A 21,398-nucleotide genomic window follows, 5' to 3' on the forward strand; every position below is an offset into this window, starting at 1 on the left:
ATAAAAATTTCTTTTGAACATAGTGCTAAACAACTTATGAAAATGTTTTTATACTATTTCTTTTGATAAATAAAGTATTCAAAATAAGAAATGTATTAACATGTGAAGAAAATTTAATATAAAAGATAATATTGGGAAGTTGAAATATTTATACATAAATTATGAAATTTTATATACTAAAATCTAAATCATTTTGCTTTGTAACAAATTTTTATATACATGCTATATACACGTTATACAATATTGTATTCTTATATTTATATCTTATGATACATATAAAAATGAATTACTTTTTCCTAATGATAACTTTCAGACTAAAATTATCTTATAGATACATTAAATCATTTTGATTATTGATTATCATTTGTGATTATTTGATAGAAATTTATTTTCTGTTATAAATTTTCGAAATATTTGTGAATTCTGTATATCTTCAGTGAATCTTAAAATTGAAGTATCTTTAGTACCTGTTTCCAGATTTGATTTTCCAGGACAATACTGATAACGATTTAATGTAACTAAATCTTTTCCAATATCTCGTGTATACATATTATTTTTGTTTAATACTTCATGTGTATTATAAATATAAATTGGTTGATTATCAGGGATACTTGAGTCATAATGTAGCTTTTTAAATATTATAAATGTCACATTCCTATTGGTTGTATCATCAATTTGTTGTGTACAAAATGTTAATGTCTTTAATTTGTAACGATCTGCTTTCATTCTAGACTTTTTGAAATCTGTCATTAAATCTACAAGGGAATGATGATATCTTAAAATTATATATTCTTCCCAAGATAATGTAGTGATATACCTAACTTTATTATATGTACGGTACAAACAATCTGCTTGTATCAAGTCTTTTATTATAGTAGGGTGAGTAGCAGGAAAAGGAAAATTCCATGGCACTACTGTGTATGTAAATTTCCAATATGGATTTTGAGATTTAAATATTTCTTTAAAGTTGTTATTATATTGATTTGGAATACCAAAATCGTACACTATAAAATTATTCACACCGATTATGTCATGAAACTGTATAAAGCCAATCATTTGTAGTGATTGTATTGGTTTTTTTAATGGTGGTGCTATACATACTCCAGTATTAACATAATTTAAATTATGAGGTTGGCTTTTTATTGGTAATATAGGTATATTGTAAGCATCTAAATTAGATTTTGTAAGAAACATTATTCCTACTGGTATTTTATTTATTTTGTATGCACAATAGAAATGATATCCTCTATAATTAACATTTTTGTCAGTACTATTTAAATTATTACCAATTGAGAGATAACTAAAACTTCCTAAAACTGGTTCAATTTCATTTTCAAATAATATTTGACATTGCATATCCTTAATGTTATTTGGTGAACCAAAACCTATTACTTGAATTTCTTTGTCACGTATATTATATGCAGAATAAACATATAGATCATCATCTAATCTTTGCCAAGCAGAGAGTGGTTCTTCAAATTTCATATCAAATTTAGTAAACATTGGCACATTATTTGTGCAGTTTATTTCACTTCTCTGATTTGGCTTACCAAAGTAATTAAAAACTTCTAAAACATATCTTAATTTGTTATATTCATGTCTATAAAATAATAAGGATATTAGACTCACTACAGCAATTATTACAAGTGCAGCTTGGTAGTATTTTCGCATGTTTCAATATTTAACGTAATAAATAATAATATAGCAATTTTATCAATTAAAACATATGGCAATTTATAATTTGTGAATTGGATTATCTCAGGTATAAATAGAATTCTGAAACAAAAATTTTATTTAAGAAATTAGATATTGTTGTTATACGAGTTTTATAAATTTTTATTTACGTACACCTTGAAAATAACGTATTTAAAAGTTTTACTTTGAGGTACGTATGATATGTTCACATTTTCTTGAAATATCCCATTTACTGTTTAATCCAACTGTTGAACTTATTGTTCACTAAATTTCCATTTCTTACACTGTATTATTATTGAAGGTTAATTTAAATGCTTGCAGCCTATATTTGTTGAAGATTAATTCAAGTGTTTGATAACCAAATAAAAACTGTTAGGTTAGTAATCTTTCGCGCCAATTTTTTAAATGATCATCCATGTACATATATAGATATAAAATATTTATTGCATTTTATTATTATTTTTCCTTACGTAATGTATGAAAAGATTTTTTGGAAATTATTTTTAAGGTTTGCACAATAAAAAAACAATAAGTAGTTTTGTATTAAATTTAAATTTATTAGTATAAAGATGATTTATACAATTGCGTATTGTTCGTATAACAATTCGCGCACTTTATAATAATCTTCTGAAATGCAACCTTCTAATATTACTTTTCCAGCCTCATGCTAAAAAGATCGTATTAAACTTTAAAATATTTTTATTTTATCAGATTATTATACTTTGATGACATTAAATACAAACCCTCCTAACGGCGATAGTATTATTGCAACACCATAAAACACCTCCACTAAATTCAGAAGGAATATTACTTTTGTTCAAAATCTGTTTAAAATCAGATAGTTTTAATTCGTTTATAAATGTTGTTTGATGGCCGGGTACCTATAATTTATAAATACATTTATATTGTAGAAACTAAAACTTCATTTTTGTATGAATACATACCTCATTTAATGGTAATGGTTCCAATGTAAGTATTTTGTCACTTTGATCTATTACATCATCTGACTCGGTACCTGCAACAGCATCTCGGCAAATCTGATCACGAGCAGTTATCATTGCATCGACCCATGCTACTTCAGAATCACCTTTTCCCTTTGAAAAGTTTAAGCCACTAACAAGCGCATCTGTCAAACGAACCTGAACAAAACGCGACATTTTAATTTATACACATTAGTTTACAAAAATTAATTAAATATTACTTGGTATATGTGCGTTTCTGTTGTAGCATCTAATGTTTCTCCCCTTGCTGGAATAAACACTCGGGCACCTGCACTTTGTGCTTGTTGAGCCAGGATTTCAGTGTCCTTTTGTAATCCTCTAACTAGTACAACTCTTCGTGGTCTTAATTGTGCTAAAATTTTCTGTAGTGATTCTCCGTCAGATCTACCTTCAAAATCTATATATGTGACAGATGCATTAACTGTCATTGTACGTGTAACTTGGATACATTTTGTTGGGATATCAGTGGGTATTTCTGGATGATGAGTAGTATCTTCTTGTTTTGTTTCCAGATTTTCTTTATTATCATCCACTTCTGGCATAGTTTCTGCTATTTTATAATCTTCTGGTCTATGATATATACAAATCAATATAAATATTTAAAACTTATTATACATAGCTATTATTAATTTAATAAAATAATACCTTATAATTTCTCCATATTCGTCGATTTTAATTTTTTCTTCTACAAATGGGAACATAGGGTGTTGTTTTTTACTTTGTTTGAAAAATCCTGGTTTACTTTCTTGTTTTACTAATAAATCGTGTTTTCCCCTTCCCCCACCAACTTCTATTTCATCTTCTGATTCAGAACTTACATCAGCAGTCTCCCTAAAAGGTAAAAAAGTATTCAAGGAATAAGAGATATTTTAAGAATAAGTCAATTTTTATATTTTTTATGCAACCACATACATTTGTTCTTGTTTCAATTGCTCTTGCTTTAATTTTTCTTTTCTTTGATATTCTTCTAATTCAAGTCCTTCTAACTTAATTCTCCTTTTCACCTCCAATGTAATATTTCTATTACCGCCTTTTTCAACCAAATCTCTTGCAAGTGTTCCTGGTGATGTCCTGCTAGTTAATATAATACTGTTTTGGGGATTACCACACCATTGCAAAAACAATTCTCTTGAAAAACCACATTCCATATCTGGAGTGCTTGCAAGTACAACCTAGAGTATTTGTATATAAATGTATTTTCAATTATAATGTTTGTAAGTTGTAATTTTATTAAAGATATTCTCACCTTTGGACTGGGAACTTGATTTAATTCTGCCATACTGTGACATAGTTGTAAATGCTTAAATTGAAATGGATTGTTTCTAGCACCTTCAAAACTCCTCATTAATTTATCACTCATCCATTCTATTTGTGACTTAGCAAACTCAACGACATTGTAACTAACATTGTTCAAAAGAGCCAAAGAATATGCAAGTAAACCAGATTCTTTATTACGCCATAATTGGTCCAACATATGAGCCAATTCTAATACACGACCAGCTGTATCTACACTGACCAAGACATTTCCACCTCCACGTAATGTTTGTAAAATATTTGCTGTAAATTATTATTGCATATAAAGTACTATAAAAATTTATTGCTGGAATTATCATAAGCATTTATTCTCATACTCATTAATTTTTCATCCCTTGTTCTACGTCTTGCTTGCTGATAAGTAGCATTGAAAGCATCTGTTATTAACAAAGATGGTCTCTGTAGTCTTTCTAATTCACAACCATTTAAATGTCGTTCCTTTTTGTGATTAAAATCAACAGCATATATTATGTCTTCTTCACCAACTTTTACAATTTTCCAGATAGTTCCCCCAATCATGTGACCAGCTGGTAAAGGTGTTAAAGTAACTCCATATCCTTTTCCTTTCATTGAAATGCTTTGATTATATTTTAACTGAACTATTTTGTCAAATGCTGCATCAACATCATCAAGTGTAAAAAGATCAAAGTCTTCCATATTATGACGGGACTATAATAAATAAGCATAAATGTCTTGTGTATGTATATGATTCTTTCTTATGTTATCATAAAAAAATAATTGAAATTCTTTTCATCAAAAATACCTGATACATATCATACATAAACATTTGTCCCATCTTATATACAGGAATAGTAGCATATATTGGACAATTTAATCCACATTTTCCAACTAGATATGGTAAAGCACCCAAATGCAATGGATCTGGATATGATAAGAGTACTGCATCTATTTGATGAACATGTCTGAAATAATATTGTATTGTTTAGTTTAAATTTCCTATTGCATTTATAATTACTCAAATAATATATAATAATTTATCAACCGTTTTAATTCTTTTATAAATTCTTGATCAAAATTTTCATCCCATCCACAATCAAGTAATATTCTTAATTCATCAACTTGCAATATATAACAAGGAGGAGATTCATCCATAGCCCCAGAAATAGCATGAAGTTTTATTATTGATGTCATTGTCTTTGTTTCTTTTTTCACTTATTAAAATATATACAAATAATAGATAATACCTAAAAATTCATTTAGCATATGCTTTTATTTCTTAATTATTATAGAATTCATTATGTATACTTTCAACGTAACCTAACATAAAGGTGTGATTAATTATAAATAGATTCATAACTTTAAAAGAATGCCAAAATATTAAAAAGAATAACATTGATTACCGTCTAATATTAATTTAATTATTTCTAAATGTATGGAAATGTCTGAAAACAAAACATCTCAAAATATTTTTTTAAGCCTAGAAAGCAATCAACAAACGGTGCAATTGACTTTTCGCTAAAGTCCCGGTATTTCATAGTAAGAAAAATGAATAATTTCGTCAATGTTACATAAATTACAATGAATATTTCATAAGTATATAATTATAAATCTGTAAGTTAAAGAAAAAGTACAGCAAAAAGTAATTAACAACTATAAACCAATGTAAAATGTATAACTTAAATAAAATCATAAATGAAATATAAACGAGTAATTTTCTAATAATTTTTATACATCTCAAAGAAGAAAAGTCATAATATTACTCAGATTGGTATCTATGTGTGTTTTACCATAACTGTGTTTACAAATACATTCTAAGATTTATGTATACATTCTTTGTCTCTCTCTTTATCTCGTAGCATAACGGGACTTTTTGCAAGACGATTGCTGTCACGGTGCAGTTATGAGATACGTAAGTTGAGATTTAAGTTTGTTTTTTCCATAATTCAACGATTACTTGTCGAATTATATGGAAATTTTGTGTGAAATTAGGTCGCATGTATGTAGTACGGATAAGTATAAAAGTGAAGATACGCGATAAAAATATCATGTAACGGAGTGGCGGGAGATTGCAAGTAAATAGTAGATCAGCTGATGAGTGACAACAGACAAACGAAAGCTTATTGTTCTTGGTCTTGGTTATGGCGACAAGCAGTTCCGATGGCTCTTGTACAGCACCTGCAGATTTTCAGCTTTCGACAGAGTTGGAAGATGTTTCGAATCGTTTAAGCGTGAATTTATTAAAGTGCCCACTGTGCCATAATAGTCGCCGAATTTTTCATTGTCGGCAGTGTATTCAAAATGGAGATTTTATCCATTCAACTTCTGTTTATTCTGAACGGTGAATATATACTTCTAATTTACGTATTCACTGGCCATTTATTTTTATGTATTAAAAGCTTTGTTTGGCACTAAACATTCTTTAAATATTTCTAATAATGTTGAGTGCAGAAATAAATTTTTATTCTCACTAAATTACGAAAAAGATTCGTTATGAAGTTTCGATATATCAGTTTCCAAACTTTTAATTTATATGAGTAATAATTATATACGTTCAAATATTTTATTCTGATCAGTATCTGAACAGGTTTGCAGATAAACAATTGCGACTTTTACGGTTGAAAGCTGCCAGAGCCCAATTGGAAGAAAAATGTGTAAAAGCTCTTGAAAAACATAAACAAAGGGATAAATTGGTATTTTATATTTAATATTTTAAAGTCAATAATAAAAAAATATGAATTTTAATCTTAATTATTCTTTGGGTTTGTAGATATGTGATATAAATACTTGTAAAGAAAGAGTTAGACTACTCCAGTCATTAGTGCATGAAACGAGACAAAGTATAAACAGAGGTATATATATCATAATTATGTAATATTTAGAAAAGTGCTAGACTAAATGAAGTTTAATAATATGCAGGTAATCAACGTTTAAATATTCTCAAAGACGTAAACTCTCAGTTAGCACTTAGATTACCTAGACATGAAGAACGAGTAGAAAGATTACATCGTTATGTTACTGGTTTGAGAGCAAAACATGAAAAACAAAAAGAAGCGGTAGATAGGAAAAGACAGCAGTTGAAAAAAGTCATCAGAACTGCTGCTAAACAATTGATTCAGTATATTTTTCCATTATCTAAAGTGCAACCTAGTAGAAGGTAATAATATCCATTAACTATCTAAAAAATTATTAGAAATTGTGAAACTTATGATCAAATATTTGATCATATTGATGATCAAAATTTATTTATTAAACATTTTTCTACTTGTTTTTATAGAAGAAGTAATTTTTTAATCAATAAAAATTGATAAGAAAATATTAACTGTTTTTAGTCTGTGTAGTAGCGAGGAAGATGCTAGTTCAGATGTAACTTGTGCACTGGCAGATGCATCTGGAACATCATATGTTAGAGGCAGATGGATAAATGATACAGAAAATGCTCTAGAAGTCCAACATTGTATAGTTGCCCCAACTTTACCAGGAAGTGGAGATTATACTGCTTATACTTTATGGGGTACATATGCCATTTAGCTTGAACTTTTTAAATAAATTTTATAAATATCAGACACATCTGTTTTAGTGGCAGCAAATAAAGATGGAGTACCAGGTGCAAATAAAGAGACTGCAATGCACAATCCAGCATATAATATCAGTGCTGCTTTAACATATGCTACACAGTTGGTTAATATTATTGCTTATTATGTTAATGTAAGGCTACCATATAAACTTGCTTATGGGTATGTCAAAAATATTTCATTTTTTATATACAATATTTTTTGTATGAATCATTGAAATAGAGATAGGATTACATGTAATATTTTTTATATCAATCATTGCAATAAAAATAGGATGTTCTTAAAATTTGCTTCTTAAATATTTTCAGAGAATTTTGTGGAAATGAGATGTCAGATCAAAAATTTGCCAAGAAAGTAGCAAGGCTCAATAGCAATGTATTACATTTATGTTTTACGCAAAATACCAACACTGCAGTTTTACATCCAATGCATACTCTGCAAAATCTAATGCACTTGCTCAATACTGAAATTAGTGATCTTGGAAGGTATATGTTTATTATATTTATTTATTGTTATTATACACTAATATATTATTTAATGATTTGTGTATTATGACAGAATTGGTCCAATGGAGGTTGATTCAAATATTGTAGCACAATTGCACAGTCAATTAGTTCCCGATTTAGAAAATAGCGACGATTCAGCTTCTGACGAAGAGGAAGATACTTTTAATTGGGATTGGGAAGCTGTACTGTACTACAAAGCTGATTGCTTTGATTAATTTACTAACGGCTGATGTGTCATTTAATAATGTCTCGTGTATATTATATAAATATTTCATTTTTATAGGTACCAAATGTTGCTTGTCCTGAAATGGCAGTTCCCATTCCTGGTACAATGATTAGTCAACAATCATCTAGTATGCAAGTGAATCAAAGTGTTGCTGGAGGCTTAGTTACAAGTGCTGCAGCTAGTATAGCCTCTATTTGGCGTGGTTGGACAACAAACAAATAGACTGTTTTATTTAATTAATAAATCTCTTTTTATACAAATCACAACTACATATGTAAGAACATATGTAACAAAAGACATAAAATTGACAATGCTCCACAAAATGTGAAATACTGAAGAATGAATGTTTAAAAGTATAATGTACTGTAAATACATGTATGAATTTATTACTTCATATATGGTATGAAATAGTTTAATTCCGTGATAACAAATTTTGTAAGATCTGATGATTAGTTTATTTTGAACTATTTATATAACATACTGATTTGTGCTATTATTTGTAATATAATTCCAAATACTTTTAGTATGCTGATGATAGATCGTAATTCTGTGGTACAAATTTTGTAAGTGTACAAGCAAGCGTTTGAACACTATATTACATTTTCAATAATTCTTTACTTATAAATATGATTCATTAATAAGATGTGAGTTTAATACGACTGCCTTTTTTATGCTCACTGCACTTTGTGTAATTATGTATCTGTTAACATATACATAAAATATTTCCTCGCATTAAAGGTGTCATTACTATCATGAAATTATTCGTGTACTTCTAAGTTATTACAACATGGTTTTAACATAATATTTTAAGGTCTATGGTATTTCGGTTTTCTACAAATATACAATCGGACAAATCAGGTAACAAGTTTGTTACTTAAAACTACTTAATGTGTTTTATAAGCGATATAATGTCTCTGATAGGAAAATCATATCTTAAAAATGTTATCATTTTTATGTAGATATGATCATATCATATATATCTCACACATATTTTTGATCATATCATATCGAAAAAGATATGACCTGTTAAACACTTCATACCTGACAATATACTATACATAATATGGATGTAAGCAAGGTTGTATTAGATTAATGACTTTTCATTAAATTAAGTTAAAATTAAGAATAACATATATGTTATCAAAGTAAATTTTGTATTTGAGGTGTTGTTGAAGATATATTATGTAGATTTAGTAAAAATCAAAAGTGATTTATATATTATTATTACTAAAGCACAAATTTACCAATGTAGCATAGTTGCACCATTACATTATCCTTAAAATATATGTAATTCTTGTAGTAAATTACGTTTTCCTAATTAAATGTTTCATTAAAATAACAATTCAAATTATTTAATATCTACAATTATACATAAGAATAGGAAATGAAATGTTCTTCATTTTACCTATTATATATGTATTTTAATTTTAATATATATGTTATGAAGGAATTATAATTATATAGGAGAAAAGTGAATACCTATATGTGAAGTAAATATGTATATGTAATTGATATTAATTGTAATATCAATTTACTAATAATTGTAATAATAATTTTTTTTTATAGAATATCATTAAAAAATAGAACCAATTATCTCTTATAATTGTTAAATTTAAAATACAACATAATGTAAAATTATCTATTATGTGAATAAGTAATATTATGCATAGTTACATTTGATTAAATAATTTTATACGTGTTCGTTTTTTCGAAAATTATAGCGTTTTATAAACTACAAGGATAAAATTATTTTATGGAATTATAATTGAATACTAATACAAAATGTTATATCTAAACTGAAATTTGTAAACAAACTAGCACAAATTTATAAATGTTATTTGATAAGTACTTTAAGAAATTTAATAGCACATCATAGTTCATGTGCTTTAATTAAAATAAAAATGTAAATCTAGTTCTTATCAAGATATTCTTGATAAAATTAAAAAAATATTTTGGATTAGTTTGATAAGTAATGTAAATATAATGATATACAGTTTATATATTATATAAAATGGCTATGTTTTACCTACAAAGTTTCATTGTGATATTACAAATAAATTAGAGTTTGTTTTTTATCAATTTTATTGTATTTTTTAATTCAGTAATATTATAGGGGTCTTAAGTATAAATTTGCATACTTTTGGATTATATAAATAACAAAAAATCAATAAAATATAATTGATAAATATTTATTGAGTAGAGAAGGATAATAATATACAACATTAACTATATGTTCAAAGTAAAAATCTATAGTATATTGCTATAGAGAACTTGATCAGATTTTTATCTTTACTTAAAAATTAAAATGCTTTGTACAATAAATTTTGTAACTGAATTTAGTATTACAATGCAACTCCCAAAATTATTTAACCAGAAATTAAATATGCCTGCATCATTCGATTACCATCCCACAGTCTCTCTTCTTGTAGCACTCCTCAGTAATTCTTGTTGCTTGGTATCTCATTTTCATGACTTGTTGATTCACCAGTTTATTGTATATCACATGTATCAAATTGTATACATATTGAGTACACTAACTGGCTTGAGAATTCTGTAAGCATATCATCATATAGTATTTTAATTTCTATGTACATACATTTTATCTTACACTTAGTGTAAAATTCTTATTCTTAACAATTAAAAAAAGAAAAAAAAATTTTTTCTTCGTATTTCTCTATAAAGATAGAATATTATTTGTTTTACATCACAATTTCAATATAAAATTATAGACTATATATATTCTTTAATCCTATAATAAATTAAATTATATTAAGCATTATATCCATAAGATATTCATTAGTGACTAATCTAAATAATATATTTCAATACTAATGTTGAGAATAACTATTTTTGACATCAATTAAAGATATAAAATACATTACATACTTACACTAGTGAAATATTAATTATTATCAAGATGATTATCTTGAAATATTAGAAAATATTAGTAAATATGGCAAATATTGAAACAAATTATATTAAGGAATATTCTTTTATTTTTTAGGTTTAATTTGTATTTTAAAAACTAATTAAATATATCTTAAAATGTGTCTATAAATCACATTTCTCTATACCTTTCTTATTAGTAAATTGTAAATTTATGTTTGAAATATATTGTTTATATATATTTTATATTATTTGTTGTTCATTCAAGTTTTTGTTTAAGATTGTGGAAACGTTTTATATTATTTAAATTGTTATTCCAATTTTCAAAAATTATAATAGATAAAAAATATCCATTCGAAAACTTGCAAAAGATTTCAGTTGCTACTCATAAATTAAAACTTCCTATTATTAGTTTGCAGTGGAAAAAATGAAGGGATAATAATTAAAATACAGCAATATACAATTTAAAATAACAATATTATTTAGACTAATATGTTTAATGCAATCCAATGGCTACTAAAATTTCCAAACAAAATCCTTTTGACTTCAAAAAAGCATTCTAAAATATACGTGACATATAGAAACAAAGAAAATCTTTTAAATATCAAAAGCTGCAGTATACAAATTGTGTAATAGAGTGTGTTAATAATTTAAAAAATTTTTAAAAAAATTTTGCAAAATAATAAAAGTCAACATTCATAAAACACACACACTTATGAAAATAACAATTATACTCATTACATATGGGTTTAATTATGTATATTATATACAATAATGTAGATAAATAATAGGATATCAGTAAATCTATGTATGATGGTATTACACATACAGTTGTATTTTTTCTTATACTGAATTCAAAATATCAGGATTTTCAGTATAAAAATATAAAAATAAACACACATACACACACGTGCGCACGCACGCACATACACACACATCCCAAGATCTTAATTGCTGATTGCACTAATTATAGGATGCATATTATTTACATATATATGTTGATACATTCTCATACATAAATATGTAAATGTATGTATAATGTTAAATAAATAATAAAGTAATGATAATATTCTAATCACAAATAAAATAATATTACCATGATGTAATAACTTAATAAATTCAACAATTAAGATCTTGACACATTTGCAGTTAAAATAGATAATTTTATACAATATCAAGCATGTCACATTCCAAAATTATTTTATGATGCATTAAGTACTACACTGTAAAAATTAAGAAGAAATTTTATTAGTAGAGAAAATGAGGGAAGGATTGTCTTTATTTACATATACATAATATACGTGAACAGTAAAAGCATTTCCCCTTAAGAAAAGAAAAAAATTATATAAAATGTAGAAATTTTATATTTTCAAGTGTATTATTAATTTACACAAACATTATTAGCAGACATTGGAATTAAAATACAGAAAGCAAATATTATTTTATATTAATATGTCTCTAGATATAATTTTGAAATAATAGGATCTTTTATCTGTATCAATTGTATATTTAATCTTGTAAATTAAATTATGTAGTATGTGTAATTATATTGAAATACTAACAACAATTATGATTGAGATCAGTAATTGGAGAATTCAACTTGAACTGCAGGAAAGGACTTGAATATTGTTGAAACGTAATCTGAAGAATGAAAATGGGATGTGAGAGGATTATGCAACAAAACAATCAATTTGATAAAGATGTTTGGAGAAATTATTCTTTTGTTTTAATTGAAAATTTAAAAATTAGACATAGGGTAATAGGCATTGTGTAATTTAGGATATTAATATGCAAATTAAGAAATTTACAATTACTTGAAAAGAAAACATAATTCAGGTACACACACTGAAGAAACTTTGTTTTTGTTTATTTTGTACACCATGTAATATTTATGAAATAATTTTTTTTAAAAGGTAAATAATGAATAGAAATTACTATGTCATTGTAAAATTATTATGCAAGCATATTCAATGAAATTCTTTGAAAATAAAATTTAAGAGACACACAAAAGAAAAATTACAATAAGTATATACAAAACAAAAAATAAAGAGTTACTACTTTTTAAATCTTATAAATGCATATATTTTTTATCATTTCTGTTAACTAATAGCCCCATTCCGGATAGTACTGATATTTACAATATTTTAAGTACAAAATGCAAAATACAGGTATTATTTAAGAATGAATAAATAATTATTTGCATTGTTGTCTAAATCTTATGAAGTTACGAAATTAATAAAGATCATGCCCAAAATAGAAATTACAGAATAGGACTACTAGTAAAAAGTAGAAGAAACACATGTTAAAAATGTATTTTGGATTTATTTTCATAACCATTGTTATCATTATCACGAGTATACTATTACTTTTGTTATTACTAATACTCGAGTATATTCAATAAAAGAGTAATAATAAATTTATACTTGCATGTATCAAAACGAATAAAGTAGTTTACTTTTTAATTAAAAGTACACAGGAATTTTGATAATAATAAAGTTTCTGCGTTTTAATTTTTACTTTTAATTATAAACATATTTTAGTAGTATGAATATGTAATATCTAAGGCAAGATAGTTTAATTAAATGTTATTTAACTACCTTGTAAATTTTATTTTGAATTATTTATAGACGAATAATGTTGTATGTTTTCAATATTTCGTCATAAGTTCACAACGAATAATTAATATTTTCAAAAATATGTAAAATGAAAATTATTATATGAGCAAACTCTATAAAGTAAATGATTTAAGATATCAGTAAAACATATTACTAGCTTTATACACTCCATACTTCATTATTAGTAAAAATAGAAGAGATAACTCTATGCAGGGAATTTGTTATTTATTTTAATATATTACTTTAAAACGATAATAGACTGTTAACGTTAGTTAATTTCAGGACCTTTTTTAACCAGGAACGGTAATATATACTTTGGTATATGTATGCTAGATTTATATACTTGAGGATGGCCTTGACAGATAGTTTCTGTTACATATATTTTTGGAGATACAAAATTAATCACATAACAAGATAAAAGAATAAATATATGATTACCTGATATATGTGGTTTCATTAACCAGTTAAGTCTCTGTGTACAAATACATTTAATGTCTTCAGAAATCAATAATGTGCTATTCTTGTAATATATCTTAAGTACTATACTTACTTGTCCTTCATTATGTTTATATGATGAATATTGAAACCTGTATCTTAATTGATTTTTATATTCTCTCTTTACTTATAAATTACTTATGAAATATTGATTTCTTATAATTAAAATTATTTTTTTATTTAATCATAGAATTTTAGTTGTGACAAAATCAAATAATGAAATAATTTGAGATAAAGTCGATTATTTAAATTTAAATACAAATAATGTAATTTCGAATGTAATTTTCGTCTTAAGAAACTAAAATCAAGGCCTCCTTACTACATTCCTACTGCTCGATTTTTAGAACGATTTAAATAAAATATTGATACACAATTTCCTGAACATAATTTTTATGTATATACATAGTATTGATATTTCTAAAACTAAACGATCAGTTTTTCTACTCTTCTAGCGCGTGACAAAGTTTGAGACATCTTCAAATATAGAATGAACAGCTATATAAATATACTTAAAATTTATTAAGGAAGAGCATGAAAAACTGACCTAAGAAGTAATTGTTCTGAGCATAAGTTCTCTAGAGCTACAAAAATATATAATCGTTTATAGTAATATTATGCAGCAACATAGCAAGAGGATATGATATAAATATTCTACCCAGGATTAATTTTAATGGAAAACTAGATTTGTGAAATAATTTAAATCTACGAAAAGAAAATTATTATTCAAAAATATTGAAAAATATACATTTTTTTTATTCTGGTAAATTGTTTAATACAGAAGTTGATTAATTTAAAATATATTAAAATAAAGTAAGTGATTTATAAGTATTATTGTAGAAACATTATCCACAGTAATTTTCACATTATCTAGTTTTTCATAGAATATAGGCATATTTGTGTATATTCTCGGTAGAATACTTTTAAATCCTCTGCTTATAACTGTAATATAAACATTTTTTACTCCTTGGATGAAGGATTTATAAAATCCAACAATAGATAGTGATAATTATGAAAACCACTAATACCAATATTAATTAGAATCAGCTGTAGGATGTACTTTGAGTTCACTTTCCGCGTTTTTCCAAATTCCATAGTGAAATATATCAAGATATATTTCTTAATGTTTAAATGTTGTATAATATTAACATTTTTTAATTAATTTACAATCCACAATATCTTTTTGCAAAAGGATGGTAATATAAAACAAATTTCTTTACCTTTTCATATTATTAGTTAATTTCATGTTACTTGACTTGCAAACTAAATGTTTTAACTGATAAATAATTCTAATAAATAATTCCAAAAGCGAAATTAATATTTCTCATCATCATTGGATATCTAAAATTATTTAGAAATTTAAAAAATGAATTGTGTATTTATCTTTTTGAATGGGTGAATGTATAATAGTTCAGGATTTTTAAATGTAGTTTTAAACTCTAATTTATTTTTACCAACAATAACGCATTGCAAGAATGTAAGATCTGCACATGTTTGGTAGCAGACTTAATTTAAGATTTACTTTATAATATACCAGTATACTTTTCTTGCAAATTAAAAATGAATCTCTTTTTACATTAGATGAGATCAGTAAAATAAAGATATTTCCGATAGCATCTGCATCATTATATGATTATGGGACATGATTGATGATGTCTAATGATTACAGTTGTACATTTGATGCAGTATACAAAAAAAGGTTAGTTATATCGAAAGGAAATCGTATCCAAGACTTACACTATCTGCTCGGTTGGGACAAACTTCTCGAAACACTTGTTCAATAAAAGGTTGTCTAAAAAGAAAGAAATTTTTATATTACAATTTTAATTAATACATATTAATATTTTAGTAAAATTGTATAGACCACAAATAATTTTATCTTGTTCTTTTTTTTTTATTTTATTTAATCAGCATTAAATTCCAAAACAATAAGCACTAAAAGAGGAGAATTCAAATTTTGGAGCTAAGCCAAATATAACATTCCTTTTAATTTTAGAAACTATAACCTTAATACAATTTTATATCTAACTTATCAAATAATAGAAAATATGACGAAATAAAAACTTAATAATTCATAAATATACATACTTAGCGGAAAGTCCACCACCAGGAGGAAGATTAGGAAATTCTTGGTCCACAAGAAGTTGTAACAGTTGCAAAAAATCAAATTCATTTTTGTCCTTTTGTACAGCAACGATTTCTATAAATATAACAACAAAATTAAATTGTTTTTATTAAGGATGCTTATATCTTAAATACTATCTCTACTATTACTAGAATGCATTGTGCATGTACTATTAGATTTGTGCAAAAAACATTTGATCAACATCATTTAAAAAATCAGATGCATCTTGTCGTATCTGACATATATTTTTAAAAATTTTATTTGTTTATTGTGTTATGGAACAGTATTATTGAAACAAAAAGATAAACACAACAAAATAACTATGCATGCTATGCACTAAAATTCATGCATCTACTTAGGACTGGAAAACTTAGTGCTTTGGTACATTTCTTATGGAAATTCTGGATACAAAGTCCGGTCTTAAGTAGACACATTAGTATCTATATTTATGTATAAATAAACATGGTTTAACAACCTTTTTAAATCTTTCCACCATTGGAATTGTATAATCTTATGTAATACACACTCATATATATATATACATACATACATACATATATATACACACAGATATATATGTCTGTTGTAATGTTCCTCCATAAGAAATGCATTATTAAAAAATAAAATTTCAATAGGTAAAGTATTTCTATACTTTCACAAGGAAATGTTCACCTACCTGTGATATCACTTAAATATATTTGAAAAGAGGAACAAACAACTTTTGAATACAAATTTTACTTACAAAAAAGTTTAAAAGAATACCAACTCCAAGGGTGGAATGCATTTTTAAGTAAAATTAATAATTGATGTTAAAAGAGTTTAATCAAAGGAGAAACAATTAATACAATTTGACAGCACACACAGAGAGAGAAAACTAACATTATATATAAACAACAATCAATGTATCTTGCTATCTGTTTAACAGTTAAAGCAAGAAACGCAATATCTTTAGTACTCTAATATAATACTCTATTACTGTATTATAATACATACTCTATTTGCTTTAACAATATTTCAATAAACGTTAAAACGAAAGTTATATTAAATGTTTTTTGTGTTTACAAATATTCTAGATATTTTGAATTTACAAAAAACATTTCACTAATCTACTCTACACAAACTTTTCTAATTGCAACAAATAGTTGATTTTTATCATGTGTTATCATAAATATAATGAAATACAATTTGCATAAGTCACTAAATGAATATTAAGAAAATTCGAATTTACATTAGATGAAAAGTATTTGTAAAACACGGACTTTAACTATGTCTCTTTAACAACAGAAATAAATTTCTGTAAATGTAAATTTCGACCTTCTACCTGGATATTACTTATTCTTTTTTCAGAAGTCTTTTATATTATACAAATATAATTAATCATAAAGTATCAATAATTAAAATTTGTCCAATTATTTTAGTGGTATTGCACACAATTTATAAAATTACTAATGTTACATTTTTGTAATAACTTTACATGCTAAATTATATATTCAATGATTATGAATATTAAATTTCTAGAGAATAATGTTATATACAACATGAAAATACATCCATAAGAATAAATTTTCAACATTTCTTAATGGAAATATATAAGTATGTATATATGCACATATCTCTCTCAAGAAAATTAGAGATAGATATATGACAAAATACATGATATTTACTAGAAATATATTTTCATTATCATATATATGAATAGTATATATGAAATAAATAATTAATTCATTAAATATTATTGCATTATAGTAGATGGTAATTTATCAAAAAGGTAAAAATTCTGATAATGCATCAGATATTGACATCTATAAAAATATTTGCTTATATAATATATTCTGATTTTAAGTTAATATATTTTAAATATCAAATAAGATATTTCTATATTTTTAAAGAAAAGGAAAAATCCAAATTTGATTTCCAAACTTGTAAGAAATACGAATTTGATATAGATTCATACTTGTAAATGTTATACCACTATAATGATTGTATTTTGAATTGTACTAAAATTTGATTATTAGATAATGGTATTAAGTGTTGCTCTCCATTTGAGAGCTACCAGAATGTCAAGTATATGTGTGATATTGTGATTTTGTATTAATGCAACAGCAGAGAGAATATAATTGATTGGAATATGGAAATGTTAATGAACCTTTGATTCTCCTTTCAATGTCCATTTCAAGCTCAGCTTCTTTTTTCTGTGCTTCTGGATTTGGTTTTGGAGCAGCAGGAAATGTCACCAAAACTATGCTCATATTATCTCTGCTACCCTGCAACAAAAAAAGCACTTGTAACAAATAAAATTGAAAAAATACATTTGACTGCTTAATAAAAATATAAAAAAACATTAAATTTGATAAATATTTTTTTGTAAATTTGTTCTTTGTCAAACATGAAATGTTAATAAAACATATGTTTTTAATGTATGAAAACATATTAATAATCACATATATATTTGCAGTTATTCAATAAGTATATAAAAGAAATATAAACAAAATTAGTAACATAAGAAATAAAAATATAAGACAATAGAAACAGAATGTATCTAAAGCTTAAAAGTTATAACATATTATTATTAATTAATATTTAATACCATTAAGTATCATAGATTAAAAATTATAGATTGAGTTTTGAAATAAATAAAAGAATATAAAAATGTCTATATTTTAAAATGTATTAGTACCTTTAACATTAAAAATAATTTATATTGACACACCTTTAGTAGCAAGAAATGCATTATAAAATATACACGAAAAGTTTTAGACATCATTACCTTATACAGACAGGTGTCTATAACCTGGTTCGTAACTGCTTCTAGATCATCTGTAAGCAGCAGCCTTGAATGTATAAAATTACACAAATCTGTGTTGTTCATTACATCCCAAATACCATCACATGCTAAAACTAGAAATTCATCGTGTTCATCATCTCGATCTCGAACAAATATTTCTGGTTCTGGAGACACTAACTGTTCGCATGGCCCTCGATCTTTCAAATTTTTGTACTCATAATCTCCCAATGCACGGGATACAGCTAAAGCTCCATTGACTCTTTGAATCATTACACTACCACCAGCATTTTGAATTCTTTCTTTCTCAGCAGGTAAACCTGGTTTGTGATCTCGTGTTGAGAAAACTGGATCTCCTGCTCGGCAAAGTACAGCTCTAGAATCGCCACAATTGGCAATGTATATGTTTCTGGGAGATATAAATGCACAAACAGCTGTAGAACCAGATTTTTCAGTGCCAGAACTCATTTCTGGTAATTCTCGCATTTCATCGTCAAGTCGAAGAAAACCAGAATGAATTCCTTTGGTTACATTTTCTGCTTTAAATTCTTCTGTTTGCATGATACACTCTAACAAGTGCTCTGCACTATGAGCTGATACTAATGCACCAGCATGGCCATCAAATACTGCAAAGTAACTCCAATCCGAGAGACCACCTTTTAAACCAGTTATTGCTCTATGAGCATCTTCCATCTCCATTCTCCAACCCTGCATGCTGGCAACACCATAATGTAATCCATTGCCAGAGCCATGTTCATTATATTTATCTGTTTTTGGAGTATCCAAAAGTGCCCCCATAGTATTTATTTAGTAATTGCTATGTCAGCTCGATTAATTAATTTTTCTCTTTAAATATTATTTGATCAGCATCTTTTAACTGATCATTCAAATAACACTTTTCTGAGTTTTACCTAAAATTATAAAAATAGAAAAGGTAGAAAAATCTTAATTTTTAATACAAAATTGAAATTAAATATAATGATATAAAAATATTGCTTTTAAATTCGAATTTAAATCGAAATCTGAATAACAATATCACGTTTAGCTTATATATATATGTATTTATTTATGTGTATGTACTACGCTATTACTTAGAATTTTGTCTCAATTATCGTTTTGTAACAGAAGTTTATTACGATACTATTTCGTTTTATGGCTATAATTTTAATTTAAATGGAGAAAAAAGGGCAATTAAAACACAACATCGTTGTAATACCGAACGTAACGTACAAGATAATCTCGACATGCAAATATTTCAAACGAAACACGATAACGTTTTACGTAAATGGAAACATTCGAATTACGTGCAATTACGTTCACTATATAATTATTACGGCAGCCTCGTCAATAATAAATAAATTATTTGAATACAGGAATGGAAAATCTCGGAAGCGTAAGCTGTATCAGATTCTAATAAGAAACTATTTGGCAGTGCCAAATTTCGCGACTAAAATAGTTTATACCTCAGTCTGCATGTTCGCGAAACTTACGTAGGGAGATCGTGACCAAATATCATCGTTACTTTGCGAAAGTATATATGTGTAGAGCGTGGTATTGCTAATAGACTTGTTTCATATCACTATCACCATGTTCTTTTGCTAGGCTCAACACACAGAACCAACGAAATCGACTTGCATGAATGACGGATATACACTAGGTAATTTTCTGCGCATGCGTCGGTTATTAATAGCATGTTTCATGGCGTCATAATCCGCCAATCAAATGCCCACGATTTCCGCTCAAGCCTGGGCAATCATACAGGATCCTGAAGTAAAATTAACTCGCGCGCGATACTGGCATTAACTCTCACTAACAAGTATATAAACAACAACATCAAGTTCTTGTCGATGATAAATTGTACTGTCATTGATTACTGCGTTTATCAAAATTGTTATAGTCAGTAAGCGCAGTTCGTTTAAATTTCGAAATTTTGTGAGTATCATATAGTACTTTATTTCTTTAAATACATTTTGATGAACTTTTGTTGATTACATTATAATATGAATTATTTAATGTATAAAAAGTTGTTTTGTAATAATATTCATAATTTTATTAATAGATATATAACGCTATTTTTTATTATATGCAAATTCTGTTTTTCCTAAATGATTGGTTTTTTGATGAATTTTTTGTATAATTATTATTTCTCCACATAGATTAATTACTTGAACTTGTTCGTTTTCTTTGTTATTTGTAAACAGCATATTAGATGCTATATACACA

The 21,398-nt window shown here is 26.1% G+C and overlaps 4 protein-coding genes across 9 annotated transcripts; 1 reads left to right on the top strand and 3 right to left on the bottom strand.

Annotated features, from left to right (window-relative positions):
• Positions 1-95: 95 nt before the first annotated feature.
• LOC132912410 (uncharacterized) lies at positions 96-2,053 on the bottom strand. The gene is made up of 2 exons (XM_060969801.1): positions 1,849-2,053; positions 96-1,776 (listed from the first exon to the last, which is right to left on the bottom strand). The coding sequence occupies exon 2, from the start codon at positions 1,669-1,671 to the stop codon at positions 361-363; it is 1,311 nt and encodes a 436-aa protein (XP_060825784.1). The 5' UTR covers positions 1,672-1,776; positions 1,849-2,053; the 3' UTR covers positions 96-360.
• A 175-nt stretch (positions 2,054-2,228) lies between these two features.
• On the bottom strand, positions 2,229-5,851 carry LOC132912403 (probable cleavage and polyadenylation specificity factor subunit 2). Of its 2 annotated transcripts, none has more exons than XM_060969784.1 (11): positions 5,759-5,851; positions 5,014-5,215; positions 4,774-4,933; positions 4,328-4,679; positions 3,943-4,253; positions 3,609-3,868; positions 3,342-3,527; positions 2,897-3,266; positions 2,640-2,834; positions 2,439-2,576; positions 2,229-2,362 (listed from the first exon to the last, which is right to left on the bottom strand). In XM_060969784.1, exons 2-11 carry the CDS (start codon positions 5,160-5,162, stop codon positions 2,270-2,272), a joined length of 2,214 nt encoding a protein of 737 aa, XP_060825767.1. In that variant the 5' UTR covers positions 5,163-5,215; positions 5,759-5,851; the 3' UTR covers positions 2,229-2,269. The 2 variants fall into 2 exon arrangements, with proteins under 2 accessions (XP_060825767.1, XP_060825766.1); XM_060969783.1 differs by lacking the exon at positions 5,759-5,851 and adding an exon at positions 5,372-5,509.
• Positions 5,820-10,991, top strand: LOC132912409 (beclin 1-associated autophagy-related key regulator). 3 transcript variants are annotated; one of them, XM_060969798.1, is made up of 10 exons: positions 5,820-5,880; positions 5,961-6,309; positions 6,556-6,661; positions 6,739-6,820; positions 6,888-7,125; positions 7,301-7,482; positions 7,534-7,705; positions 7,852-8,028; positions 8,102-8,231; positions 8,333-10,991. In XM_060969798.1, the coding sequence occupies exons 2-10, from the start codon at positions 6,110-6,112 to the stop codon at positions 8,495-8,497; spliced, it is 1,452 nt and encodes a 483-aa protein (XP_060825781.1). In that variant the 5' UTR covers positions 5,820-5,880; positions 5,961-6,109; the 3' UTR covers positions 8,498-10,991. The 3 variants fall into 3 exon arrangements, with proteins under 3 accessions (XP_060825781.1, XP_060825780.1, XP_060825782.1); XM_060969797.1 differs by lacking the exon at positions 5,820-5,880 and having other exon boundaries at positions 5,903-6,309; XM_060969799.1 differs by lacking the exon at positions 5,820-5,880 and having other exon boundaries at positions 5,904-6,309; positions 7,549-7,705.
• LOC132912414 (protein phosphatase 1B-like) lies at positions 10,449-20,834 on the bottom strand. 3 transcript variants are annotated; one of them, XM_060969808.1, is made up of 6 exons: positions 20,666-20,833; positions 19,161-20,086; positions 18,540-18,657; positions 16,357-16,468; positions 16,006-16,060; positions 10,449-10,826 (listed from the first exon to the last, which is right to left on the bottom strand). In XM_060969808.1, exons 2-6 carry the CDS (start codon positions 19,971-19,973, stop codon positions 10,809-10,811), a joined length of 1,116 nt encoding a protein of 371 aa, XP_060825791.1. In that variant the 5' UTR covers positions 19,974-20,086; positions 20,666-20,833; the 3' UTR covers positions 10,449-10,808. The 3 variants fall into 3 exon arrangements, with proteins under 3 accessions (XP_060825791.1, XP_060825789.1, XP_060825790.1); XM_060969806.1 differs by lacking the exon at positions 10,449-10,826 and having other exon boundaries at positions 11,890-16,060; positions 20,639-20,834; XM_060969807.1 differs by lacking the exons at positions 10,449-10,826; positions 20,666-20,833 and adding an exon at positions 20,406-20,553 and having other exon boundaries at positions 11,890-16,060.
• Between the last annotated feature and the right edge of the window lie 564 nt (positions 20,835-21,398).

Source organism: Bombus pascuorum, chromosome 12, assembly GCF_905332965.1.
Source record: "Bombus pascuorum chromosome 12, iyBomPasc1.1, whole genome shotgun sequence".
NCBI lineage: Eukaryota > Metazoa > Arthropoda > Insecta > Hymenoptera > Apidae > Bombus > Bombus pascuorum.